At 48.4% G+C, this 19,894-nt stretch overlaps 7 protein-coding genes across 7 annotated transcripts; 2 read left to right on the plus strand and 5 right to left on the minus strand.

The window, feature by feature from the left end:
* Nucleotides 1-695: 695 nt before the first annotated feature.
* B0J16DRAFT_385876 (uncharacterized protein) lies at nucleotides 696-1,428 on the plus strand (the record flags this gene model as incomplete). The annotated part of the gene is made up of 5 exons (XM_046131535.1): nucleotides 696-730; nucleotides 791-803; nucleotides 861-994; nucleotides 1,047-1,219; nucleotides 1,286-1,428. The coding sequence occupies 5 exons, from the start codon at nucleotides 696-698 to the stop codon at nucleotides 1,426-1,428; spliced, it is 498 nt and encodes a 165-aa protein (XP_045981234.1).
* Nucleotides 1,429-1,639: 211 nt separating this feature from the next.
* Nucleotides 1,640-5,024, minus strand: B0J16DRAFT_344581 (Pep3/Vps18/deep orange family-domain-containing protein). The gene is made up of 3 exons (XM_046128184.1): nucleotides 4,559-5,024; nucleotides 1,895-4,496; nucleotides 1,640-1,848 (listed from the first exon to the last, which is right to left on the minus strand). The coding sequence occupies exons 1-3, from the start codon at nucleotides 4,764-4,766 to the stop codon at nucleotides 1,764-1,766; spliced, it is 2,895 nt and encodes a 964-aa protein (XP_045981235.1). The 5' UTR covers nucleotides 4,767-5,024; the 3' UTR covers nucleotides 1,640-1,763.
* Nucleotides 5,025-5,533: 509 nt separating this feature from the next.
* B0J16DRAFT_269922 (S-adenosyl-L-methionine-dependent methyltransferase) lies at nucleotides 5,534-6,887 on the minus strand (the record flags this gene model as incomplete). The annotated part of the gene is made up of 2 exons (XM_046123524.1): nucleotides 5,534-6,554; nucleotides 6,610-6,887. 2 exons carry the CDS (start codon nucleotides 6,885-6,887, stop codon nucleotides 5,534-5,536), a joined length of 1,299 nt encoding a protein of 432 aa, XP_045981236.1.
* A 3,794-nt stretch (nucleotides 6,888-10,681) lies between these two features.
* B0J16DRAFT_356635 (uncharacterized protein) lies at nucleotides 10,682-12,258 on the minus strand (the record flags this gene model as incomplete). Its single annotated transcript, XM_046129485.1, has 4 exons — nucleotides 10,682-11,316; nucleotides 11,377-11,912; nucleotides 11,990-12,116; nucleotides 12,213-12,258. 4 exons carry the CDS (start codon nucleotides 12,256-12,258, stop codon nucleotides 10,682-10,684), a joined length of 1,344 nt encoding a protein of 447 aa, XP_045981237.1.
* Nucleotides 12,259-14,113: 1,855 nt separating this feature from the next.
* On the minus strand, nucleotides 14,114-15,522 carry B0J16DRAFT_344601 (anticodon-binding protein). Its single transcript, XM_046128186.1, has one exon. The coding sequence runs from the start codon at nucleotides 15,461-15,463 to the stop codon at nucleotides 14,216-14,218; it is 1,248 nt and encodes a 415-aa protein (XP_045981238.1). The 5' UTR covers nucleotides 15,464-15,522; the 3' UTR covers nucleotides 14,114-14,215.
* A 153-nt stretch (nucleotides 15,523-15,675) lies between these two features.
* Nucleotides 15,676-17,960, plus strand: B0J16DRAFT_154421 (nucleolar complex-associated protein-domain-containing protein). Its single transcript, XM_046122097.1, has one exon. The coding sequence runs from the start codon at nucleotides 15,753-15,755 to the stop codon at nucleotides 17,739-17,741; it is 1,989 nt and encodes a 662-aa protein (XP_045981239.1). The 5' UTR covers nucleotides 15,676-15,752; the 3' UTR covers nucleotides 17,742-17,960.
* A 1-nt stretch (nucleotide 17,961) lies between these two features.
* B0J16DRAFT_400982 (uncharacterized protein) lies at nucleotides 17,962-19,783 on the minus strand. The gene is made up of 3 exons (XM_046132556.1): nucleotides 19,611-19,783; nucleotides 19,357-19,554; nucleotides 17,962-19,299 (listed from the first exon to the last, which is right to left on the minus strand). The coding sequence occupies exons 1-3, from the start codon at nucleotides 19,756-19,758 to the stop codon at nucleotides 18,161-18,163; spliced, it is 1,485 nt and encodes a 494-aa protein (XP_045981240.1). The 5' UTR covers nucleotides 19,759-19,783; the 3' UTR covers nucleotides 17,962-18,160.
* Between the last annotated feature and the right edge of the window lie 111 nt (nucleotides 19,784-19,894).

The following is a 19,894-nucleotide window of genomic DNA, read 5'->3' on the forward strand; positions in this document are numbered from 1 at the left end:
GTGAGAGGCTCATGGTCCCTGCATCAAGTTAAAACATGCATTAATATCCATAGAATAAAAGAACTGACTTAAAAAGAAATCATTTGATCATGTTTTAAATCACATGATGTTTTTTTTTTTTTTTCCTTTCCTTCTTTTTAGCTGACGACAACTTCTTGTGGCTGACGATGCCGAACTTCCGATCATTAACGGAGGCGACATCTAACATCCGACTTCTGACTTCATCCAGAAGTTCCGTCGCCAACTTCAGGGTATCTAATTGCTTATATGGTTTCACACGCCATCGACAAGACCTCAACATCCGCTTCTTAACGGACCTTCAGGTTCCGTGCTCCTCTTGAACAATCACGTACTCTATGAGGCTGGGCCGTCCAACCCAACTCACTGCTTGTGATGCTCGCCACTAACCACTCAAAATATATCTTATTTAGCTGCCTACCGTAGCGGCATCAACAAACAAGAACACTCACCAAAACTTTGGTCGTTGCCTAATCATTTGCATCCAATCCAAGGCTGCTCCATTCTCCTACGGCTGATGCCCTTTGAGGGGCCTGCAGTGCGTCGCATCGGGTCGGCTTATACCTAAACGGCTTTTAACATAAGCTTACAATTTAACTACCTAGTATATAATGTGAGAGGCATCTATCTACTCGTGTCTCTTATTTTTGTTTAACTGTAATCCTCAACGTGGAAACATGGACTCTGAGCTTATCGCAAATATGGACCGTTGGTATGACATGTGCTCCTCTCTATCCAACTGATACTCAACTAACCTCAACGTCCTTTTCAGTCCCATGTACGCTGTAAGCTTACAACGAACCATTGACATGCCATCTCTAATCTTGTCGTGTCCTTCATAGTCCTTCTTTGGCGCCATAGGCTGCGCATGTTCCATTGTCTTCACCACCTTCGGCGCATCCTATGGCACTGCAAAGTCTGCAGGCGCCATCTTCCAGTCGGGCATTCTTCGACCAGACATGCTGATGCAGAACACGTATGAAGAATCAGCAAACATCTCCCCCAATGTAACCAGCTAACAGATGCAGCCTATGTGCCATCATGGCCCAGATTCTCTCCATATACGGTCTTGTTGCTAGTGTCATCATGTCCAACAACATCAAAGAGAAGATGCCCATTCATACAGCTTTCTTGCAACTCGGAGCTGGTATTTCGGTTGGCCTGTGTGGTATGGCCGCTGGGTTTGCTATCGGTATTGTTGGTGATGCTGGAGGCACGTTCTCTCCTTGAACTCATATAAGCTGGCCCAACAACTAACATTTCTCAGTCCGAGCAAGCTCGCAACAGCCTCGCCTCTATATCGGAATGGTCCTCATACTCATCTTTGCAGAAGTCCTGGGCCTGTACGGCGTCATTGTTTCTATCCTCATGCTCACCCGTTCCACAGAGGCCGCAGAGTGCAGGTACTAAATCATCTGCCCACGGCTCAGCTTGTCAGTTTATCTAGGGTTTAGAGTGAGGGATCGAGTCCATGCGTCCCCCAGAATACTTCCATCACCCGTAGCAAGTCACTCTGATCCAATACTTAGCCCTGGTTCGTTAGCAAGACTATCCAATCTTGTATTCTCCTTGGCAAGGCTGTGTTATCTAAAATCACTTTATACTTTGTGCTAAGAAACTGTATGCATCATAATCAAGTCCGCTTTCGATTGTATTGAATAAATGTTGTGGGGTATAGGCAGATCTAAGACCATGATAAGAGATTCATCAAGTACGTAGCTCTTCTCTCATGACCTTTCCTCCTCTTACAACGCCCACTCGTTGACGTTATCATTATGTGTGATGAAAGGCTCATCGATCCTCTTAATGGCCAGATCGCTGCAAAGAATACTGCATCATGTTAGCTGTGGAGTCACGCAAGCAAACCGTAACTTACCAAGCAGACGCAACGAGAGCGTCTAATTCCGCAACAACCATCTCCCTCTGCGTGCCGCTGACCAAACCCTTCTGAATCTGCGTCTGCAGTTCCCTGATTCGTGACGACTTTCCAACACCTGCCTGCTCGAGTACCTTTCGTCCCAAACAGTCGGAGTGGAACGAGTGCTGGCAGGGAAAGACAAAGAACTGTCGACTCAACAGCGGCAGTCCGCAAGTATAACACTTCTCTCCAGGTTCCACAATTGCGTACCGATGATCGAGTGCAGCAATGTCAACCTTGATATTAGTAGCCGTTTGCGACGATTCATCCATCTCCTTTTTCAAGTTGTCAATATTACGGCTGTAGTCTTCCAGTGCAGCACAAATCTCTTCCTTGAAATCGTCAATGACAACAAAATCAGGAAAGAAAGGAATCAAATCCTCAATCTTGAGCAAGTCGCATCGCTTGAGAAACTCAATAGCTGTCTTGATCCCATTTGATTGGGAGATGACCTTGCGGGCCACTGCAAGCCATAAGCGTTTACGTAGTTGCGGGTTCGACATTGGTCGATCTGCAATCACTGCTGCCAGCTCAACCTCGCCGTGAGACAGAGCCAGGTCAACCGCTTGGAGATATTGCCCCATACTGGTGTAGATGTGTACGCACGATAGTGTTCGGTGATGCTGAATGCAAAGTCGAAGAGCAAAGTCGGGGTCATAACGGGGTTCGTCTCCTTGCGCCTGTAAGTATGACAAAAGCCCGGCCTCATCCTTGGAAGGGTGAGAAGCGTAGATCGAGACCAAAGTGTTGTGTACGGCCGCATCCTTGGAGTTGAGTTGGTAGACTGCATAGTTGAGGTATCTTATTGCCTGGTTCTGTGTGTTCGGACCACCCGTGAACGTCCGATTGTAGTCAAGGAAAGCAGGAATAAGATTTCTAGGCTTCAAGTCAGAATGTCTCATCAGGATTTCGACCAGTTCTGGTGCAACGTATGTCATCAGAACGCTGCTGTATCTGTAAAAGACTTCGGGATCCGTCTGCTTCTTGAGAACATTCAAAACCTCACTCCACCTTTCCCGCTGAACCCAGTAAGAGAGCACATAGTTGTAGTCGTTGACAGCATTCGCAAAGTAAAGAAGCTCCCCTTCGCGGCCATGGCTGCTAATCACATCGTATACCATCCTCCGGTCGAGATCGGCTTTGTACTTGTCAACGAAGTCCCTAAACTCTTTTCTCACGGATTCCAGTGTTCTCTGTGATTCGGCCGAGTTGACGTGTTCTGAAGGCTCCGCCTGTGTATTTATGGTATCATCAAGCAAGTTGAATTTGGACATGAACACCTCGATCAGCCAACCCGCTATCATCATCCGCTGCATCATAGCGGACTTCTTGAGCGAGGCCAATTTTGTTAGCAGAAACTTTCTCAGGGCATCTGGTTGGTTGTTGTCGATGATGTTCAAAGCAATATCCTCGAATGGCTTATTACTACGACCGTACACGCTAGCTGCCTCGAGCCAGTGACCTTTGCTGGCCAGATGGTCGCCATATGCAGCCGCAACTAGTTCTTTTTGCAGTGGTGTTCGAGCATGTTGCAGAGCCGGCTCGAATTGTTGCAGCCTGGTCATGATTTCCCAAATATTACGTTCTTCGTCTCGGACCACGATCTCAAAGATCTCCTCGGAGGTAAACAGCCAAAATGTGTTTTTCTGCATATCCACGGAGAAGCCAATAGGCTTTTGCCCTTGGCCAATAACGTCGTGTTCAGAGACCATCTTTCCAGTAAGGCGATTTGTCGTGATCACACGTCCTCCGACAAGGTGCACAATATGCCACTGCGTGAGTGCGATAGCATCGATAGCCTCAGTCGTTGCGACCCGCCTCTCACTATTCTCAGGAGAAAGAATCTGCGCTCTGGAGAGCATCTTCGATTCCGAAAAGACCTTGGTGCCGAGGTTGCTATCTGCGGGTGTGTTTGATAACTTTCCATGGAATACTCCCTGGTAGGATAACCAAGCATATGCCCGATCAGGGATATCATCATCGTATGGTCCTGAGTCAGGAGGATCGGGGGATACTGCTAGGCTGGAAGGAGCGCCGGAGGTGGTTCTCGACAGTTCGTGAACAACCGGTTGCTCAGATTCGAAAAGTCTTGTATACACCGACCCTGAACCATCATGTCCAAATCCTATCCTTCCGACTAAGTGAAATAGGCGAGACTGCGTGGCTATCACCACCCTTCGGAGGTCTGATTTATTGTTTTGAAGATTGTCCACCCACAACCCTGTGATCGGACCATCTGGTAGTTTGTGTAGGTTCTTCAAATGCTTCACCTCCTTTTTGTAAAACTCTTTTGACGTTTCTATGAAAGCCTCGTAGATGTTGCCATCAGATGCACCGATCAATATTTCTCGTGTCGACGCTGTAGGCAATGAAGGGTTCCACGCCACACTCTCGATGGACACGCCTCGAAGACGTCCAAGTGGTCTGGGATGTTTTGACTGGGAATGCAGGTAATAGTTCTCGCCCAGCGCGGTGCAAATGATGAGGTGTGAAGCTGTCGGGTCAAGAAACATGCGCCTTATCATGCCGATCTCGGATGGCTTCTTGGGTAGGTCGATATCTGCAGCGAATAGACACCGTTAGTCACTGTAGATAGTCTCATAAGCATATCCGAGCCCCTACCATCAATATCTTCGGGCCGTTCCAGGTCGATACGGAGGATTCGTCCGTTAGAGAGGGCGAGGACAATGACATTGTTGGCAACCTGCGCCGCAACAAAGTCGGCCGCCACTGAGAACTGCAACTGAACGCGCTCTACAGTGAAGATGGGTTCTTCAAGATCTGGGACGCCATTGGAGGCGTCGAAGCCGTCGTGGAGATCCAGGGCCATTATGTCGCGGTATCACAGGCGCATGTTCAAAGATCGGAGATACAGGGAAGGAATCTTGCGTCTAGCGCGCACTAAAGAGGAGATTTGCTAGAGCCACGATTGGCTCGAGGTCGTTGGATCTTGTTGATGGGATTGTGAGCGAGAGCGAGAGTCGGTGTTGGTGGTGACGACGAAGTGTCGGTGGTTGGAAGGGCCCTGTACGTAGAGGAGCTCCCCACCTCATGTGCTACGATAGGCAACTGCTCCTGGGCGATAAGGCAGCTAATTTAGGTCAGGTAGCTTCTACCGCAGGCGGTCAAACATTACATCACTTTTCGCTCTATTACTGGTAGAGGTACGGATACTCATCAAAACAAGCGTATTTGAACGTCTTGAAAGACTTGAAGAACAATCAATGATAGTATAGTATAGTCAGTCAGTGTACTAACATGTACACGTATTTCTTGTTCTCTTGTCTAATCATTTCATGTTCCCTTTAACTAGGTATGGAACGTATTGCAATCGTTGCTCCAAACAGCTAAAGACGACAACAAGCCTTGTTGCACCAAAGCGCCATCCATATGTATCTTGAAATAAAGAAAGAAAGCAGCCGCCCAAGATCAAATGCTGAAGAATGTACAGGTAAACGCAAGAGATTGGGTTGTCAACCAGTTGAACGCCGCCCTACAAAATATCTGCGCCACGATCCTGTATTCCCCAAAAGGATCGCCAAAACCAAGGATCAATGATAATTCATACCCTCGTCATAAAGATAGTTAGACTGCCGTCTAACTCGGCCCCGTAGACATCTGGTCGTCCGCACGAAGCGTGGGTTCGGAACTGTTGCCGTTGAGCTCTGTAGCCGGCGAGTGGCTTCTCCCTAGGAGCTCCGCCAAGTCTGTACGAGGCGCATCAAGAGGCTTTCTGCCAATGATGATTCGCATCTTGATCTGAAGACCTTTCGACTTTATGGGATCCTTGGCAGCGTTCGCCAAGTCTCGTGCGGCCGCTTCACAGGCTTGCTTGCACTTTTCAGGGTCCCAACCCATATGCTCCGTCAAGAGTCGCAAGCAATGGGCCTCGAGACCGTCCAGGCAAGAGATTAGCCAAATCTTGCCCGCCGACGCCTCGGCAACTGTAATTGGAATAGAATATTCTGTTACTCGTACGTCGACGAAACCTGCATCCATGAGTAACCGAGGCTCAAGATGATATGTGCCTCTTGGGCGTCCCGACTTCTCCGACGCTATTTCGAGATCCCTTAGAAGCTCATGCATGGGAGAATTGTCCGGAAACTGGGATAAGAATTGGATAAAACCCTCGGCGCTAACAAAATCTTGTACTTCAATCCAACCACCGGGTTTCAAAGAGAAGAAAGTGTTGTCATACACGAAACTCCAATTCCGGAACGCGCCCTCCATAAGCCGGAAGTGAATCAAGTCGTACATGTCCGGATGGCGATCCCAATCTTCGGCGTCTTCAATTTCGAAAAAGACGTTCATGGGCACGCTCTTGGTTTCCGCTATGGCAGCAATATCGGTTCCTACAACTTCGCATTGCGGTTGCAGTTCAGCCATCTTGATCGCCCAATCGCCTGTACCTGTACCAACATCGAGGATATGGTCGGGGTTCTGGATAGGGGCGAGAGTGACTTCGCCGTCAAGTACGTGCATAAACACTTGATGTTGAATAGCCATTCGCCATTGCTCGATGTCGTCGTTGGGCATGTAGTATTCGCGACAATAACGTCGGCCATGAATTTCTCGATAGTCGAGGTCTTGCGCCCATAACGACCGTGTTGATGCAGCCCTGAGCATAAGGTCAGTAAAGTGACAGACAGTGTATGATTGAGCAAACCACCTACATATCTGAGTCTGCCCCATGGGAGTCTGGAGAGAAAGGAGTTTCGACCTGGTGGGAGGCAGAAACTCTGGGATATTGGGAGGCGGGGTATATGGATATCATGTCGTCTTCGTCGACATCTTCCTCAAGGTCGGAGTCGTTGTGGTGATGAGGCTCCTCGTCGGTGCCCACGATGCTAGTCATGGCTGTATTATTTCCGTCGCTGTTCGCATGCTCACTCGGTGTACCGTCGCTAGATTGCCGGCCGCTCTGTACAGCATAAGAGTCCTCCGAGGACATGGTGCTCGTCTGAGACTGGTTGTGACGTCCCCGTGATCCCCTGGGTGGTTTGGACCGTCGCTTCTTTGCCATGGACGTCTACAGAAGGGATAATTTTTAGAAAAACAACAGCAGCACTATCGTAGTCGAGTGGAGGTGACGATGACTAGCGACATGGCTTGGCTTCGGGGAATGAGGCTGAAACGAGCGGCGCGGGCAAAAAAGGTTGGGCCCCAAAATGAGTCGTTGTTACCGTCGTGATGACGGAGTGTCGATAATAGCAGTACGGTAGGCGAGTTATTAGTAAGAGACGTCGATAGTATTGTATCGCAAGAGTCGCCCGGAGACAGCAAAGCTCGAAGAATAGGAAGAACAAAGCAATTAATTACTACCCATAGGTATCTAGGTAGGTAGGTATGTATGTCTGAATGAATACCTAGAGGCCGTAGTAAGGAAGGGGAGCGAATGAGTGAGGGAGGATCCAAAGACTTAAAAGAAGAGGGAGACCTGGGGATTGGTAAAGGTCCGTGAGTATAGTGGAAATCAACTAGCCTACCTAACCTAGCCTAGCCTACCTGGGGCCATGAGAACGTGGATCAGGGCTCGAGATATTCGGAAAGGGACCCGTACAGTAGACTAAACTACAGTACAGGATAGAACAGGGGAGGGTGAAGGAGCACCAAGAAAGGTTTATGGATATCCATGGATAGAACAAGGGAGAGGTCAGTGGAGGAGAAGCTGTCGGTATCTGTAGGGAAAGACACCACATGCAAAGTATTGTAATGTACAGTACCCTGAAGAACAAGCCGGGGAGAAACAAGGATGTCAAGCTACTGTAGCTAGCAAGCTTGCTGGGACCAATAGAGACAGCCTAGAAGCTCGAGGCTCTCTTGTTCCTCTCTCAACTGGGGCAGAGGAGCACAGCAAGTGGAGGAAGTGATCCAAGGATCGGAAAGGAGAGCAAGGGTTGCCGACCGGTTGACGACGTTTGCAGTTAGGTAACTTGTAGTAGCAATTCAAGTTGGGCTAACTAACTGTCAATTGCTTCTCAACTGAGTTGAATTTGGAGTTGGAATTTGTGTTGAAGTTGACAGATAGAGGGCTGATGATATACATACCTATGCATATACCTACGTACATAGGTACCTATCTCACAATGTTTCATGCACGCTCTATGCAGTCAGCTAGCTACATATAGTGCTTATCGTCTCCATAGACCCAAAAACATCGTAGTAAACAGCGATACCCTACTGTAGTACAGTACAGTCTGTACTGCTCCGAGCAATTCCATGGCTTGGCAATGAGTGGCAGCGAGCGGGAAGGCCGTGATAACCATGCAAAGTGTATTTCACCCATCAAGCCAATTAAAGTATATTATCATTACTAACACCAAACGTCGCAACTCTCCAACGGCCTTTTTGCCTTTTACTGTTATCCAATCGCGAGTCAACGGTGGTTCGGCGACCAACTGTGGAGAGAAGTCGGCCGGTCAGGGCTTATCCATTCCTCAGCTCAACTCTCTACTGTACGTATAGGCCGTTCCATATACCATTTTCGATGCATGGGTTATGATATTTATGTCTCTGTCCTGTATATACTATTTTTCTTGTGGCCCATTCTCGGCCTGAAGTTGCTCCGATGTTGGCATGGGGCATCGTCAAAGCCTAGACCACAAGTCGCGATGCACTATTGAACGGTCACGTAGTTGCGGTTCAGCTCAGTACAATGCTGACTGCACAGCAAATTGTTTATGTTTTACCTGTATTGCCGCTGTACCGTTTTGGTTCCCAAGCCAAGCTGGGAATATGTGTTACCTCATCGAAGCTACAAATTCCAGCCCAACCGAGGCTTTCGGTGTTGATTACCTATGTACAAACGAGCAGGCCTGCTCTCAGTGAAGAGTCTCGTAATTACCCTTTCACCCCTCGCTGGATCCCATCCCGGGAGAGAGGGCCTGGTCCATCATCCCATAGCGGTGGAGCGGTGCAACGCAACAGTATGTATCCGTTAAAACGGGCAGGGAACAAACAGTCGGTTCGAGGTTGTGACGAGAGCTAGACTTGATTGAGAAAAGAGACAAACTGCAGCTGTGGGCCTTTTCCTGGTGCAGGTCGACTCGAAAAAGATGAGGATATCACCAGATGGAACCGCTACCTCGTCGATTCTTTGGGATATATAGCACTGATACTATAGACTACACCTCTTGTCCGTACCCCCATTCTCTCGTGTCATTTTCCATGCTACTGCACATTTCCATGGTTCCTGGAACTATGTAAGTTTGTTACCCACCTCCGCCCTGTTCGGAAAGAAAACGGTCCATCAGGCTGGGATTCTTTGAGTGGAATGGGGCACATACTGTTTAGACCAAGGGGACAGGGATGTCCTGTCCATAGATACCTTCTACCTGGTAACGTACCATCCATATCATGCAGTACGGATACACTGAGTATCACACACGAGGGTACATCAAAACTGCACATACAGCAGTTGGCATCATCTCGAGGTCGTTAGTAGTTGGTCGTTGGTCGTTGGTTGTCTCCTCTGCTCTCCTCTCCTCTCAAACACATCATAGGTAATCTTGCTTTCCCCGATCTCGAAGCGGCCCGTCCCCTCTAGAGCTTTCTCCTGAATGGTCAACCGAGTGCCAGTCAAAGCTACGGTACAGACTAGTCTAGTACGTTACCCCTACTCATTCTGTTCATCCCGCTCCGTCTGTGTCTGTCTGCCTGTCTCTTAATGTCTCAGTCCATAAATTCCGTTCAGTCTACAGTATTGCTGACAGCCCGTGTCACTGGGAAGATCCGAACCTTTTTTTCCCAATCAATCGAATGCTAACTTACCTGTATTCTCCGCATAGTGTAAACTCTAACATATATCCATATTTGGTCTATCAACATCTCGGCAGTTGGTATGATCCCACCAACTAAACCGTACAATACGGTACCAATACAGTACCAAGCAGATATCGGAAAACGTTTTCCTCATTCCCGGTGGGTTGGTCGGCTTAATGTTGGGCATCCATCTAAAAAGGATCTTCCCGCCGAGACCCCATTCGCTAAACAACCAGTTTCACCACCAACGTAACCGTACCTGTATGTATATACGTACGTGTTGTCTTTGTATGCGCTGTCAGACTTTTGGACTGTCGGACCGCCGTCGCGGAACAGTGCGATTGTATCCCCGACCCGCTGGTCTGGATGTATGTAGGTGGGTGGTATTGGGTTGCGTTGGCATTATCTTGCTCTGCCTGCATAAGAACCAACGGGAACGATACCAGGGCACTGGAAATATTGACATTGATATTCACATTGGCCCCTGATTATCCGCTATTTGTACTTCTGAATGGCGGTGCATCATGCAGGAGACGCGTCATAAAATCTACTCGTTGGCGAACCTACTATGTACCTAGGTGTGTTCCATTGTTCGTGACGACACTTGGTCTGTATGGACTGACTGAGATGAGTACTTAGTCGAGAACTTTGAGTTGGCAGTTGGTCGTTCTCACAATATATTGCCTACGGCTAGGTATCCTAAACTTCGACAACTGATGAAAAGAATTGAGGAACCGCTGCAAAGTGCCATTGATGGCATCTTTGTAAGCACACTCCCTCTCCGTCTTGGAGCAAATGTAAACGAAACGAACCCAAAAACAAACCAACAATCTCTACAGAATCCTCTCAAGCCACAAAGTACATTGTCTTGTCTTTCAATCTCGGTCTATCTATTCACACCGTTGTTCGTGGTATCTATGCTTGACGGCTTTCGTCTTTCGTAAATGCGTCAAAATCATCATTTTCTGCTTCCATGCCACCGTATCAGACAGTAATCTGACGGTCGCTAGGTCGATGCACTCCATTCATGTCGTCTCCGTTCCTTGTATCTCGACATCCGTTGGCATCTTCCTTCGTCTGCTGTTCCGGTAGCTTGCCTTGTCGAACATCCTGAGACTCGAGCGGCTCGTCGCGCATTGATCGTGCATCGTCTGGGACCATTTCACCGTCGCTCACAGTAGGGAAGGGCGTGAGCACATGGCTGATGTCTCCCCACCAAGACTCTCCAAACTGAGTGAACCAGTCGACCGTGATCTTTAGGCCCTCGTCGATAGACACCTTCTGTTCCCAACCAAGTCGCTTTAGTTTAGAACCATCAACTGCATATCGGCGGTCGTTGAATGGCCTATCCCGAGTGTATTTGATCCACTTGCGGAGCTGTTCTGGGGTGTCGTGTGAAATCTTCATTCGATCGAGCAACATCGAAGAGAGCTCTAGATTGGACACCTCATCATGCGAGCCGACATTGTAAATCTGTCCAATCTGTCCCTTGTGCAGGATCGTATCGAAAGCATCTGCTGCATCACCAGCATATAGATACCTCCGTGTGGGCATCCCATCTCCATGCAGCACCAGCGGTCGCTGGCGGTTTAAGAGACATATGAACTTTGGGATGATTTCTGGCAGTCGTTAATATACCAAACGTGCATGCTGTCTACGTCTACCGCCTGGTGACTCACTCTCTGGGTATTGGTGAGGGCCATAAACGTTGTTGCTGCGCACAATTATGGCTGGAAGCTTGAAGCTCTTTTGATAAGATTGTACCAACATCTCGGCAGCTGCTTTGCTGGCAGCGTATGGGTTTGTTGGGGCTAGTATACTAGTCTCAAGAAGGTCGTCGTCGTCATCCTTGACCTCGCCGTATACTTCATCTGTCGACACATGGATGAAGCGACCAATGCCGACTTTCTTAGCACTCTCGAGTAAAACATGAGTCCCGTAGACGTTTGTGTGTGTGAAGCCATATGAGTTGCCGAAGCTGAGGTCTACATGCGATTGAGCGGCAAAATGCAGAACAGTATCAATGCTGTATCGCTCCATGCAGTCAACGACATCAGCGGGGTTGGTGATATCGCCATGGTAGAAGGTAAAGTTTCGTGATTCACCAAGGACGCCAGTGTTGTTAAGAGCAGCACAATAGTCAAGCTTGTCGAATGAGACAACGTTGTAGGCGTGTGGATATGTCAGAGTGAGGTGGCGGACTACCCAGCAAGCGCTTCAGAGACGCACAAACGAACGGCTGGTCAGTGGAGTAGAACTTGGCATGGTGAGGCAGGGCAGTATAACACTCACATAAAGCCAGCGCCGCCTGTAATCATAATGTTCTTGACATCGGAACGAGGTTCGAATTTGGTTGTGCCTACGAGTACAGGGGCATGTTTCCATACGTCGCTCTGTCTACCGCGTTCATCTGGCTTGGCTGAGGGAGGATTTGTCAGTTCGTGTTTCTCTAATTGGCCTATATCGCTTTGTTCCCAGAGGACGAGAGACCAAGAGGCCAAGGGGAGTGTCTTACCACTGGCGTCACCGTTGACACCTGGTAGGTTTGAAGAAGCAGTCATGTTTGCCGGAAAGGCCTTGAGGTCGAGTTGACAAATTGTGATAAGATAAGATTATACCAGAACCATTGAACTGCAATGGCAGACTGACTTCTCTGCTGATGGAGTACCTTATGCAGACGAAGCTGCGTGCGTCATGAACGGCCAGGATTTTAATTGTCGCAAATCAAGCGAAGCACAGCCTATGGGTCATAGGACAGGGGACAGAAAGGTACTATACATGAGAAAATGATGAGGTCCTGAGGTTCAATACAATAAGAACGTATGCATAACAGAATTCAAATTGTAGAATGCGGATGCCTTTTCTTGTGTAACAGACACCGAGTCGAGGTTTTATTGAAGTGGTAAGCCGCTGAATCAGGTTAAAGGGGCAAATCAAATCACCACAGAAAGAAATCAATCTTACCTATCCGTACCTAGGTAGGTAGGTTACAGTGAATACTTCTTATGGCGGATTCTAGCGTGGTCTGCCCACTGAAGGGATGCAAATTACAGCCCGTCTAGCCTGTAGCAGAGCCCTTATAACGCCACTCACCCAGAAGCTGGTATTGGCTGGGATGTGGCGCTCGTTCCTGGAAAGGAACGTTACGCCACATCAAACTTGAGGTCGTCAACAGGTAAGGTACTTCTATGTCATATCACGAGATCAGGCTATATGTATATAGTAACAAGGTCAGCTACTAATAATAGAATATCCATTGCAAGATGTTTCTGAACTGGTTGTATCGAAGAATTCTTTACTAATATACAGTGACGACAAGCTTAATTACCTACGTTAACACTTCCAAATGTTGAACACACTGAAGGTAGCATAAGAAACGGTTCAACGTTATTTAATCTTAGGTTACAATATCCGTCGGTGCGACCCGCAATTACAGACTCTCGTTATTTTAACATAAACTCTATTACACCGGGTAACTTGGCTTGGCTCGGCTCGGCTGTGCTGTGCTGTCAAATGTCGGTTGAGAAGCATAAATTACATATACTATCTCTGTCACTAAGGTGTAGTAGGGCTTTTCGGAATATTCTACATTCAATACGTAACCTAAGTGATAGCCTATTAAACAGCCATAGGCTGGTCGAGACTTTGACAGATGGTCTTGATGATCCAGTGAACGACACTCCAAAGATAACTTAACTCTTCTATCTCGACCTTCTGGGTTGAGAGTGCATGGTAGAGATATGCCTATGAACCCCTGTATTGATATATACCTGTTTGATGTTACTAGCCAGGGCAGAGTAGCTTCCAGCGCGGAATGTTGCCCAGTTGATTGCTAACATACCAATATTTGTCTGAATATACAATCCGTTTGTGACTTGAACTGATTGTATCAATAGAGCATTAATCAGCGTATATGTTCAGACCTAGGCCTCGCTGCGGCAGACTCAATGTCATGGCCAGTCGAGTGGAACAAAGAAGGGACGCAAGGAAGAAGAACAAACATCACTTGTAAGTCTTACTCATATATCATCTCATATTTGGTTCGCCGGAGGATATCTCGGTTCTTGTCTGCTACATGCTTGGCCATATTTCTCGCGTAACCAATATCTGTTTAGTCAGATCAGTCCTCTCATGAAGCATAATCTGATAAAATCAACGTTTCACCAAGAATGTTGAAAAACAATTTCAAGAATCGAATTATATGCCAAAGTCCTTCTTTAATACTTTCATACCGGGCTATAAGACATTTGAGGAATACACTTCTCTTCCGCCGGCTGGATGAGTCAAGTTATATATATCTGGATGCTTCCAGACAGTTGCTTCATCAAATTTCAATCATTCAAAATTGACACGTATATAACAATGACCTCACTGTGTAGAGTATAGGAGAATCACAAAACAACAATTACAAGCATGCTTCCAAAATGACGTCTTCATTGTCTTTCTATAGCTACTTTTGTCGGTCCAAGTTCACGAACGCCTGGCGCCATGACTACCACGTCATCTTTAGTAAAACAATTACAGGTTGAACCTCTTGCGATCCTTCTCCATCTTAGCCTTCCACTCCCACTGCGTCGCATCGTCGCCGTCGCTTCCAGCTCTTCCAATGCCCTTGTCGACTCTTCTCAGCTTCAAGGTGAATCGAGGGCCCAGCTCTTGCAGACCGGCACGAATACCTTCCACCCCCTTAATCTCCTTGCCGTCAGCGCCGACAATGCTCTTCTCCGTCTGCCGCTTTTCGCGGAATACATAACGATGCCGCCTCACAAAGATGTAATCGCGCTGGTTGTGAAGTGTTGTCACTTGTCGGCCTTGGAACTCGGGCCTAGGCGGGAAGAGCGTCATGAAAAGCTTGGCTGTCAGTAGACCCAGAGGCGTCTTGAAGTTGTTGAGCAGGAGTTCAGGGTAGTGGTTTGTCGGGTTTCCGTGGCCAGGGAGTTTCTTGCCCTCGATCCAATTGGTGATGGAGAAGTGGAAAGTCGGGCCGGAAGGCAGATGCACAACCGTGAGACCTGTTGGCTTCTTGGAATCCTCGTTAAGAAGAATGACGGCCGTGTGATCCCGGTTTGTGGCATATTTGCAAATCTCTCGGAGACTATACTTGTGGCCATATCGATGCGCGGATCTGGGGACATAGGAACTGTTGGGGAAGAACTCGCAAAGGACGTTGGCTTGCTCGTGCAAAGTAGAGTTCAGCGATGTCGTAACTAGGATCTTTGGCTCTGGAGCGGGGATATCGGTAAAAAGCGAAGGAAACTTGAGGGCGAGTGAGGTGGGCGTCAAGTCAAGGTTTGTGCTTGTTGTAGACGGCGCGACACTACTGTCTCGCTGTGCTCGACGCTCTCTCTTCTTTTCCAGCGCAGCTTGTCGTTCCTCGTCCATCTCTTCATCAGAGGCCAGCATACTATCGACGTCGTCATCTCTGTCGAGCTCCTCCTCGGCGCGCATGGCTGCCTCGTGAGCGGCCTGCTCTGCTGCTTCGGCCTCTTCGATGCGACGGCGCTTCAGCTTCTCGAGATCCACCTGAACACCGAGACTGTCGTCATCGATATCATCCCACACTCGTTTCGAGTCGATCGTAGAAGGTTTGCGCTTCGCTAAACGGGCCTCTTTGAGCTCCGGATCCTTGGCTTCTTCCTTTCTGCGCCGGTGTCGTTCCTCGTGTTTCTCTTTGTTCTGATGCTTCTTGTACTGAACAAAGAGTTCCTTGCGCTTTAGCTTGTTAGCAGACTTGAGCGCCTGAACAGGCGGTTTCGTGAAGCCCATTTTGGAGTGAATCAGAGTAATGCAATAGCGGCTGGACTGCGAAAACAGACTGAGTCTGGTCTAGGAAATAATTTGGCAGAGGGGCATTTCTGTCCGGCAGAAAAGTCCAACTTTTTGGCGGTGAAGTCATGTTTTGTCCAATGATATAGTGCGATTTGGTTTCTGCCCCACTAGTCTAGACATTGTCAACCTTCGCAAAAAAAAAACGACCTGCAACCTCTCGATTCGACGACAAAACCTTGAATGGACGCAACCTATTTTGTGTCGTATTCAAGAAAAATCAGCCAAAATGGCCCCAAACGGAACAAAACGAAGAAAGATTGATCATGCGTCTCAGGATCAAAACGAGTCAAAAAGTGCACAAAAGTCCTTCTTTAAGAACGCCGCGAATTGGAATCTTGAACAAGACTACGAGTCGCGCCCGCGCAAAGGCAAGAAGCAGAAGGAGAGCAATCGACTGCCTATCAAGACAGCAGACGGTCGGATTGAACAAGCCCAAGGGCAAGAGGATGACGCTGCTTCAGTCGAAAGCGATACAGAATGGCTAGAAGGTCGTGAGGAGGAACAAGAGGAGGAGCAAGAGGAGGATGAGATCGAGGAGGAGCCTGAGATCCCTGAGCCTCAGCAGATCCGAGTTGCGCAGGAAGAATTGGCTAAAATCGCCACGCAGATGAATGAGAATCCAGAAGAACATGTCGGCGCATTCAAGGCCCTCGCCAAGATCGGACAATCCAAGATCATCGCCATCCAGATGCTCGCCCTTATGACACAAATGACCGTTTACAAGGATGTCATTCCCGGATACCGAATACGTCCACAGGAGGAGAATGGTCCAAGAGAGAAGCTTTCCAAGGACGTGCGCACCCTGAGAGGTTATGAGCAGGCTCTTGTTTCGGGATATCAAAACTACATCAAAGAGCTTGCTCGATGCTCCAAGCTTGATGTAAGGGCAGCCAAGGGGGGACCAACTCTGGCCAGTATCGCTATCACATGTGCCTGTACTCTCATCACATCAGTGTCACATTTCAACTTCCGCACAGAGCTACTCAAGATTCTCGTCACCAAGCTCAGTCGACGCAAAGTCAACCAGGACGGTGTCAAGTGTCTGGAAGCTCTTCGGGAGCTCTTCAAAGAGGATGAAGAAGGACGACCAACTAATGACGCCGTCGCTCTGCTTTCTAAGATGATGAAGGCCCGCGAATTCCAGGTGGACGAGAGCGTTATCAACCTTTTCCTCAGTCTGCGTTTGCTATCCGAATTTTCCGGTAAAGCCTCTCAGGATCATGCTGAAAGTACCGAAGGACCCTTTAAGAAGAAGAAGCGCGAATTCAGAACCAAACGCTATCGCAAGGAGCTCAAAGAGCAGAAGGCTTTAGACAAGGATATGGCCAACGCCGATGCATCTGTCAGCTACGAGGAGCGCGATCGTATGCAGTCGGAAACTTTGAAGCTCGTCTTCGCCACATATTTCCGCATCCTGAAGCTAAGAATGCCTCATCTTATGGGAGCAGTTCTCGAAGGATTGGCCAAGTATGCCCATCTTATCAATCAGGACTTCTTTGGTGATCTTCTCGAAGCGCTTAAGGATCTCATTCGCCACAGCGAAGAGGACGCCGAGAAGGGTCCCGGTGGCGAAGAGGACAACGAGGATGATGATGATGATGATTATGATGATGACATCCCGGTTCGCAACCTTACTCGCGAAGCTCTCCTCTGCACCGTCACAGCCTTTGCCCTGCTTGAGGGTCAAGACGCTCACAACTCACGTAATGATCTCCACCTCGACCTGTCATTCTTCACTACCCACCTTTTCAAGTCTCTCCTTACCCTCTCTACAAACCCGGACGTCGAATTGACACGCCCTGCCAACTCAACCAATGCAGCCACCAAGATCAATGTCCAAACAACAACAGTTCTTCTCCTACGTTCGCTGACAGGCATTCTTCTTCCTCCGTGGAACATCAGATCGGTACCGCCTATGCGTCTCGCCGCCTTCTCCAAGCAGCTCATGACGGCTGCGCTTCAGCTTCCCGATAAGTCGTGCCAGGCTGTCCTGGTGCTGCTTAGCGATGTGGCGCATACTCATGCCAAAAAGGTCCGAAGTCTATGGGACACCGAAGAGCGCAAGGGCGATGGTCGATATAATCCCGTCAGTGATAGTGTAGAGGGTAGCAACCCTTTCGCAGCGACAGTTTGGGAGGGTGAGCTCTTGAGAAAACATTATTCTCCCAAGGTGAGAGAGGGGGTGAAGATACTGGAGAAGGGAATGTCCGAATAGAGTTTTGAATGAGCAGAAATATACCAGCGCTGTGTTTATGAATTTCACAATACTACTCACACATTCATGTTACTCCACAACCAAGAAGGCATTGGGTGTATATCCTGGAAGGCGTGAGATGGTTTGGTTGGCTTCCTTGGAAACCATGCTAGAGGTCTAATAACAACATGCAATAAGTTACAAACGACACGAGCCTGGGCTAGTCTTTTCAGATTTGACGAAAACTAGGCTATAATTTCAATCCTGCCTTGATCTGGACCGATTTAATGAAATTCTCCGATCCCCCTACTATCAGTACATGGCCAACGTCTTAATGTATCGATCCACCCTTTCATAGTTCCTGTGTCTTTTTCACGCCCATATGTGATCCCGGCAACACCTTCCCAATTAGTTTCCTTTCATCAGTAAGGCAACATCCTTTATTTTGCCCACATAGACGACGCTAGCCCCTTCGTTGGCTTGCGCGGCTTTGAAGGGTGGACAGCCGAGCCGCTGTTGCTTCCCTCAACGCCTCGACCAGGCAAGTTCGGGACGAACGTGTCCGGAACTTGAACGTTCAGACTATGTGCCTGATTGGAATCGGGAGTTGTTGGCTCCATGACAAGCCGGCTGCTTGGGGTCCCTGGAATAAGTTGCCCATCAGTAATTTGAATTGGCGTCACTATAATCATTTGTCCAGTCAAGCAAGTGGGACGTATGAGATTCCCTGCCAAACTTTGGGTCTCCGTTGGCTTGTTCAAGCCATCCATAACGAGGGTAGCCAACTCATTAGATGGCGTTGGTACAAAACCAGGAGCTTCCGGGCGAAGGCGCGAGTCGTTTATACCCTCGAGTGATGGTTCGTTCTTACCTAGTTGCTGCTGATGTGGGACGTTGCATTCTGCAGTCTCATTCTGAGCCTGAGAAGTTTTTGTAGTGACGTTCTCAACCTTCTGGGCTTGAGGGACGAGATTGGTTGAGATATCTGAGATGTTGGGCTTTGTGCTATTCTGTCGGGCTCCTGCAGTCTGTGGAAGCTTCATCACAGGCTGTGGCTTGAGTGAAGGTGAGATCTCGGGGATCTTCACCTTGTTGATACCCAGCTGAGCCAATGCAATTTTGGGCTTTGCAGTCTGGGTCGCGGTGTGCTTCAACTTCAGTATGTCGTCAGATGAATATCTCAAAAGAATGGTAGTTTTGGACTTGTTTACAGCCTCATCCTTAAAATTGACATTCGTTGGTTCCTGGTCGGATTCTTCGTCTGAATCTCCTGACAACAGAGAGAGGAAGGTGCTTGCCATACTGTTCTTGGAGTTTTCGCCCTGTTTGAGAGTCTTCGGTTCCTCTGTAGCGCTTGCCATGGACACTCCGATGGTAATCGGCTGCTGATGACTGGTCGAGCCTCGAAGAAGGTCAACATTGCTGCTCGGGGCAGTAACAGCAACAGAAATGGGACTCTTCGATTCTATTGCCGTCTTCTCTTTATGTCCATGGATGGGTTTCTGCGTGCCTTTGTCCTCTGCAACAGGGACCACAACGGGGCCAATAGCCTGGCTGATGGTGACTGGCGCCTTGTTTACTATCCTCATATTAGTCTTGTGCACCGCCCGAAACACTTCAGCCTCTGGCTACTAACTTTCTGAGGGTCCGGGGGGCACTTGAGATACTGCGTCTCGGTTGTTCAAGAAATTGAGAGCACCCTCTCCTAGAATAGGTCCTGCACGCTTGGAAAGGTCAGACATAAGAGTGGCCGCGTAGTAGTGGAGACTTGGAGGGAGTACATGAATCTTGCTGGTGGCAGCAGTTTGCGCATGGTGTGAGTGCTGGGAGCTCCCTGATAATGTATTAGTCCACAGATGTACCAGTCAGATAGTGCAGAGTATATCCTACCTTGTCGCTTCATGGGGAGCGAGTTGCCCCCGTTGCCTTTGCCTTTAGATTTGTTACCGTTGCCAGCGCCGCTCTGGCCCTTGAACATCCTCTGTAGTTCTTTGGCATCGTTTAAACTGCCAGCGTTGGCAAATTTAAGGCCAGACATGGTGGCAGAGATTGGCTCAGCGAACGACAGGATCTCTCGCAGTCAGAAAGGACGAACGAAGTAACCTAGGAGAAGAAATGGACGCAGGAAGTTTCACCTACTTTAGTAGGTGCTAAGATAGTCACTAGTAACAATG

The sequence above is a fragment of the Fusarium flagelliforme genome (genome assembly GCF_020744385.1).
Source record: "Fusarium flagelliforme strain FIESC 12 MPI-CAGE-AA-0113 chromosome Unknown B0J16scaffold_5, whole genome shotgun sequence".
Taxonomy (NCBI): Eukaryota; Fungi; Ascomycota; class Sordariomycetes; order Hypocreales; family Nectriaceae; genus Fusarium; species Fusarium flagelliforme.

Coding starts and splice junctions, on each gene's coding strand:
- B0J16DRAFT_344581 (XM_046128184.1), bottom strand. CDS start 4,766: ATGGCCCTGGATCTCCACGACGGCTTCGACGCCTCCAATGGCGTCCCA. Junction 4,497..4,558: donor ACGGCCCGAAGATATTGATG/GTAGGGGCTCGG, acceptor TATTCGCTGCAG/ATATCGACCTACCCAAGAAG. Junction 1,849..1,894: donor GCTCTCGTTGCGTCTGCTTG/GTAAGTTACGGT, acceptor AACATGATGCAG/TATTCTTTGCAGCGATCTGG.
- B0J16DRAFT_344601 (XM_046128186.1), bottom strand. CDS start 15,463: ATGGGCTTCACGAAACCGCCTGTTCAGGCGCTCAAGTCTGCTAACAAG.
- B0J16DRAFT_154421 (XM_046122097.1), top strand. CDS start 15,753: ATGGCCCCAAACGGAACAAAACGAAGAAAGATTGATCATGCGTCTCAG.
- B0J16DRAFT_400982 (XM_046132556.1), bottom strand. CDS start 19,758: ATGTCTGGCCTTAAATTTGCCAACGCTGGCAGTTTAAACGATGCCAAA. Junction 19,555..19,610: donor GCTCCCCATGAAGCGACAAG/GTAGGATATACT, acceptor ATACATTATCAG/GGAGCTCCCAGCACTCACAC. Junction 19,300..19,356: donor GCCCCCCGGACCCTCAGAAA/GTTAGTAGCCAG, acceptor ATATGAGGATAG/TAAACAAGGCGCCAGTCACC.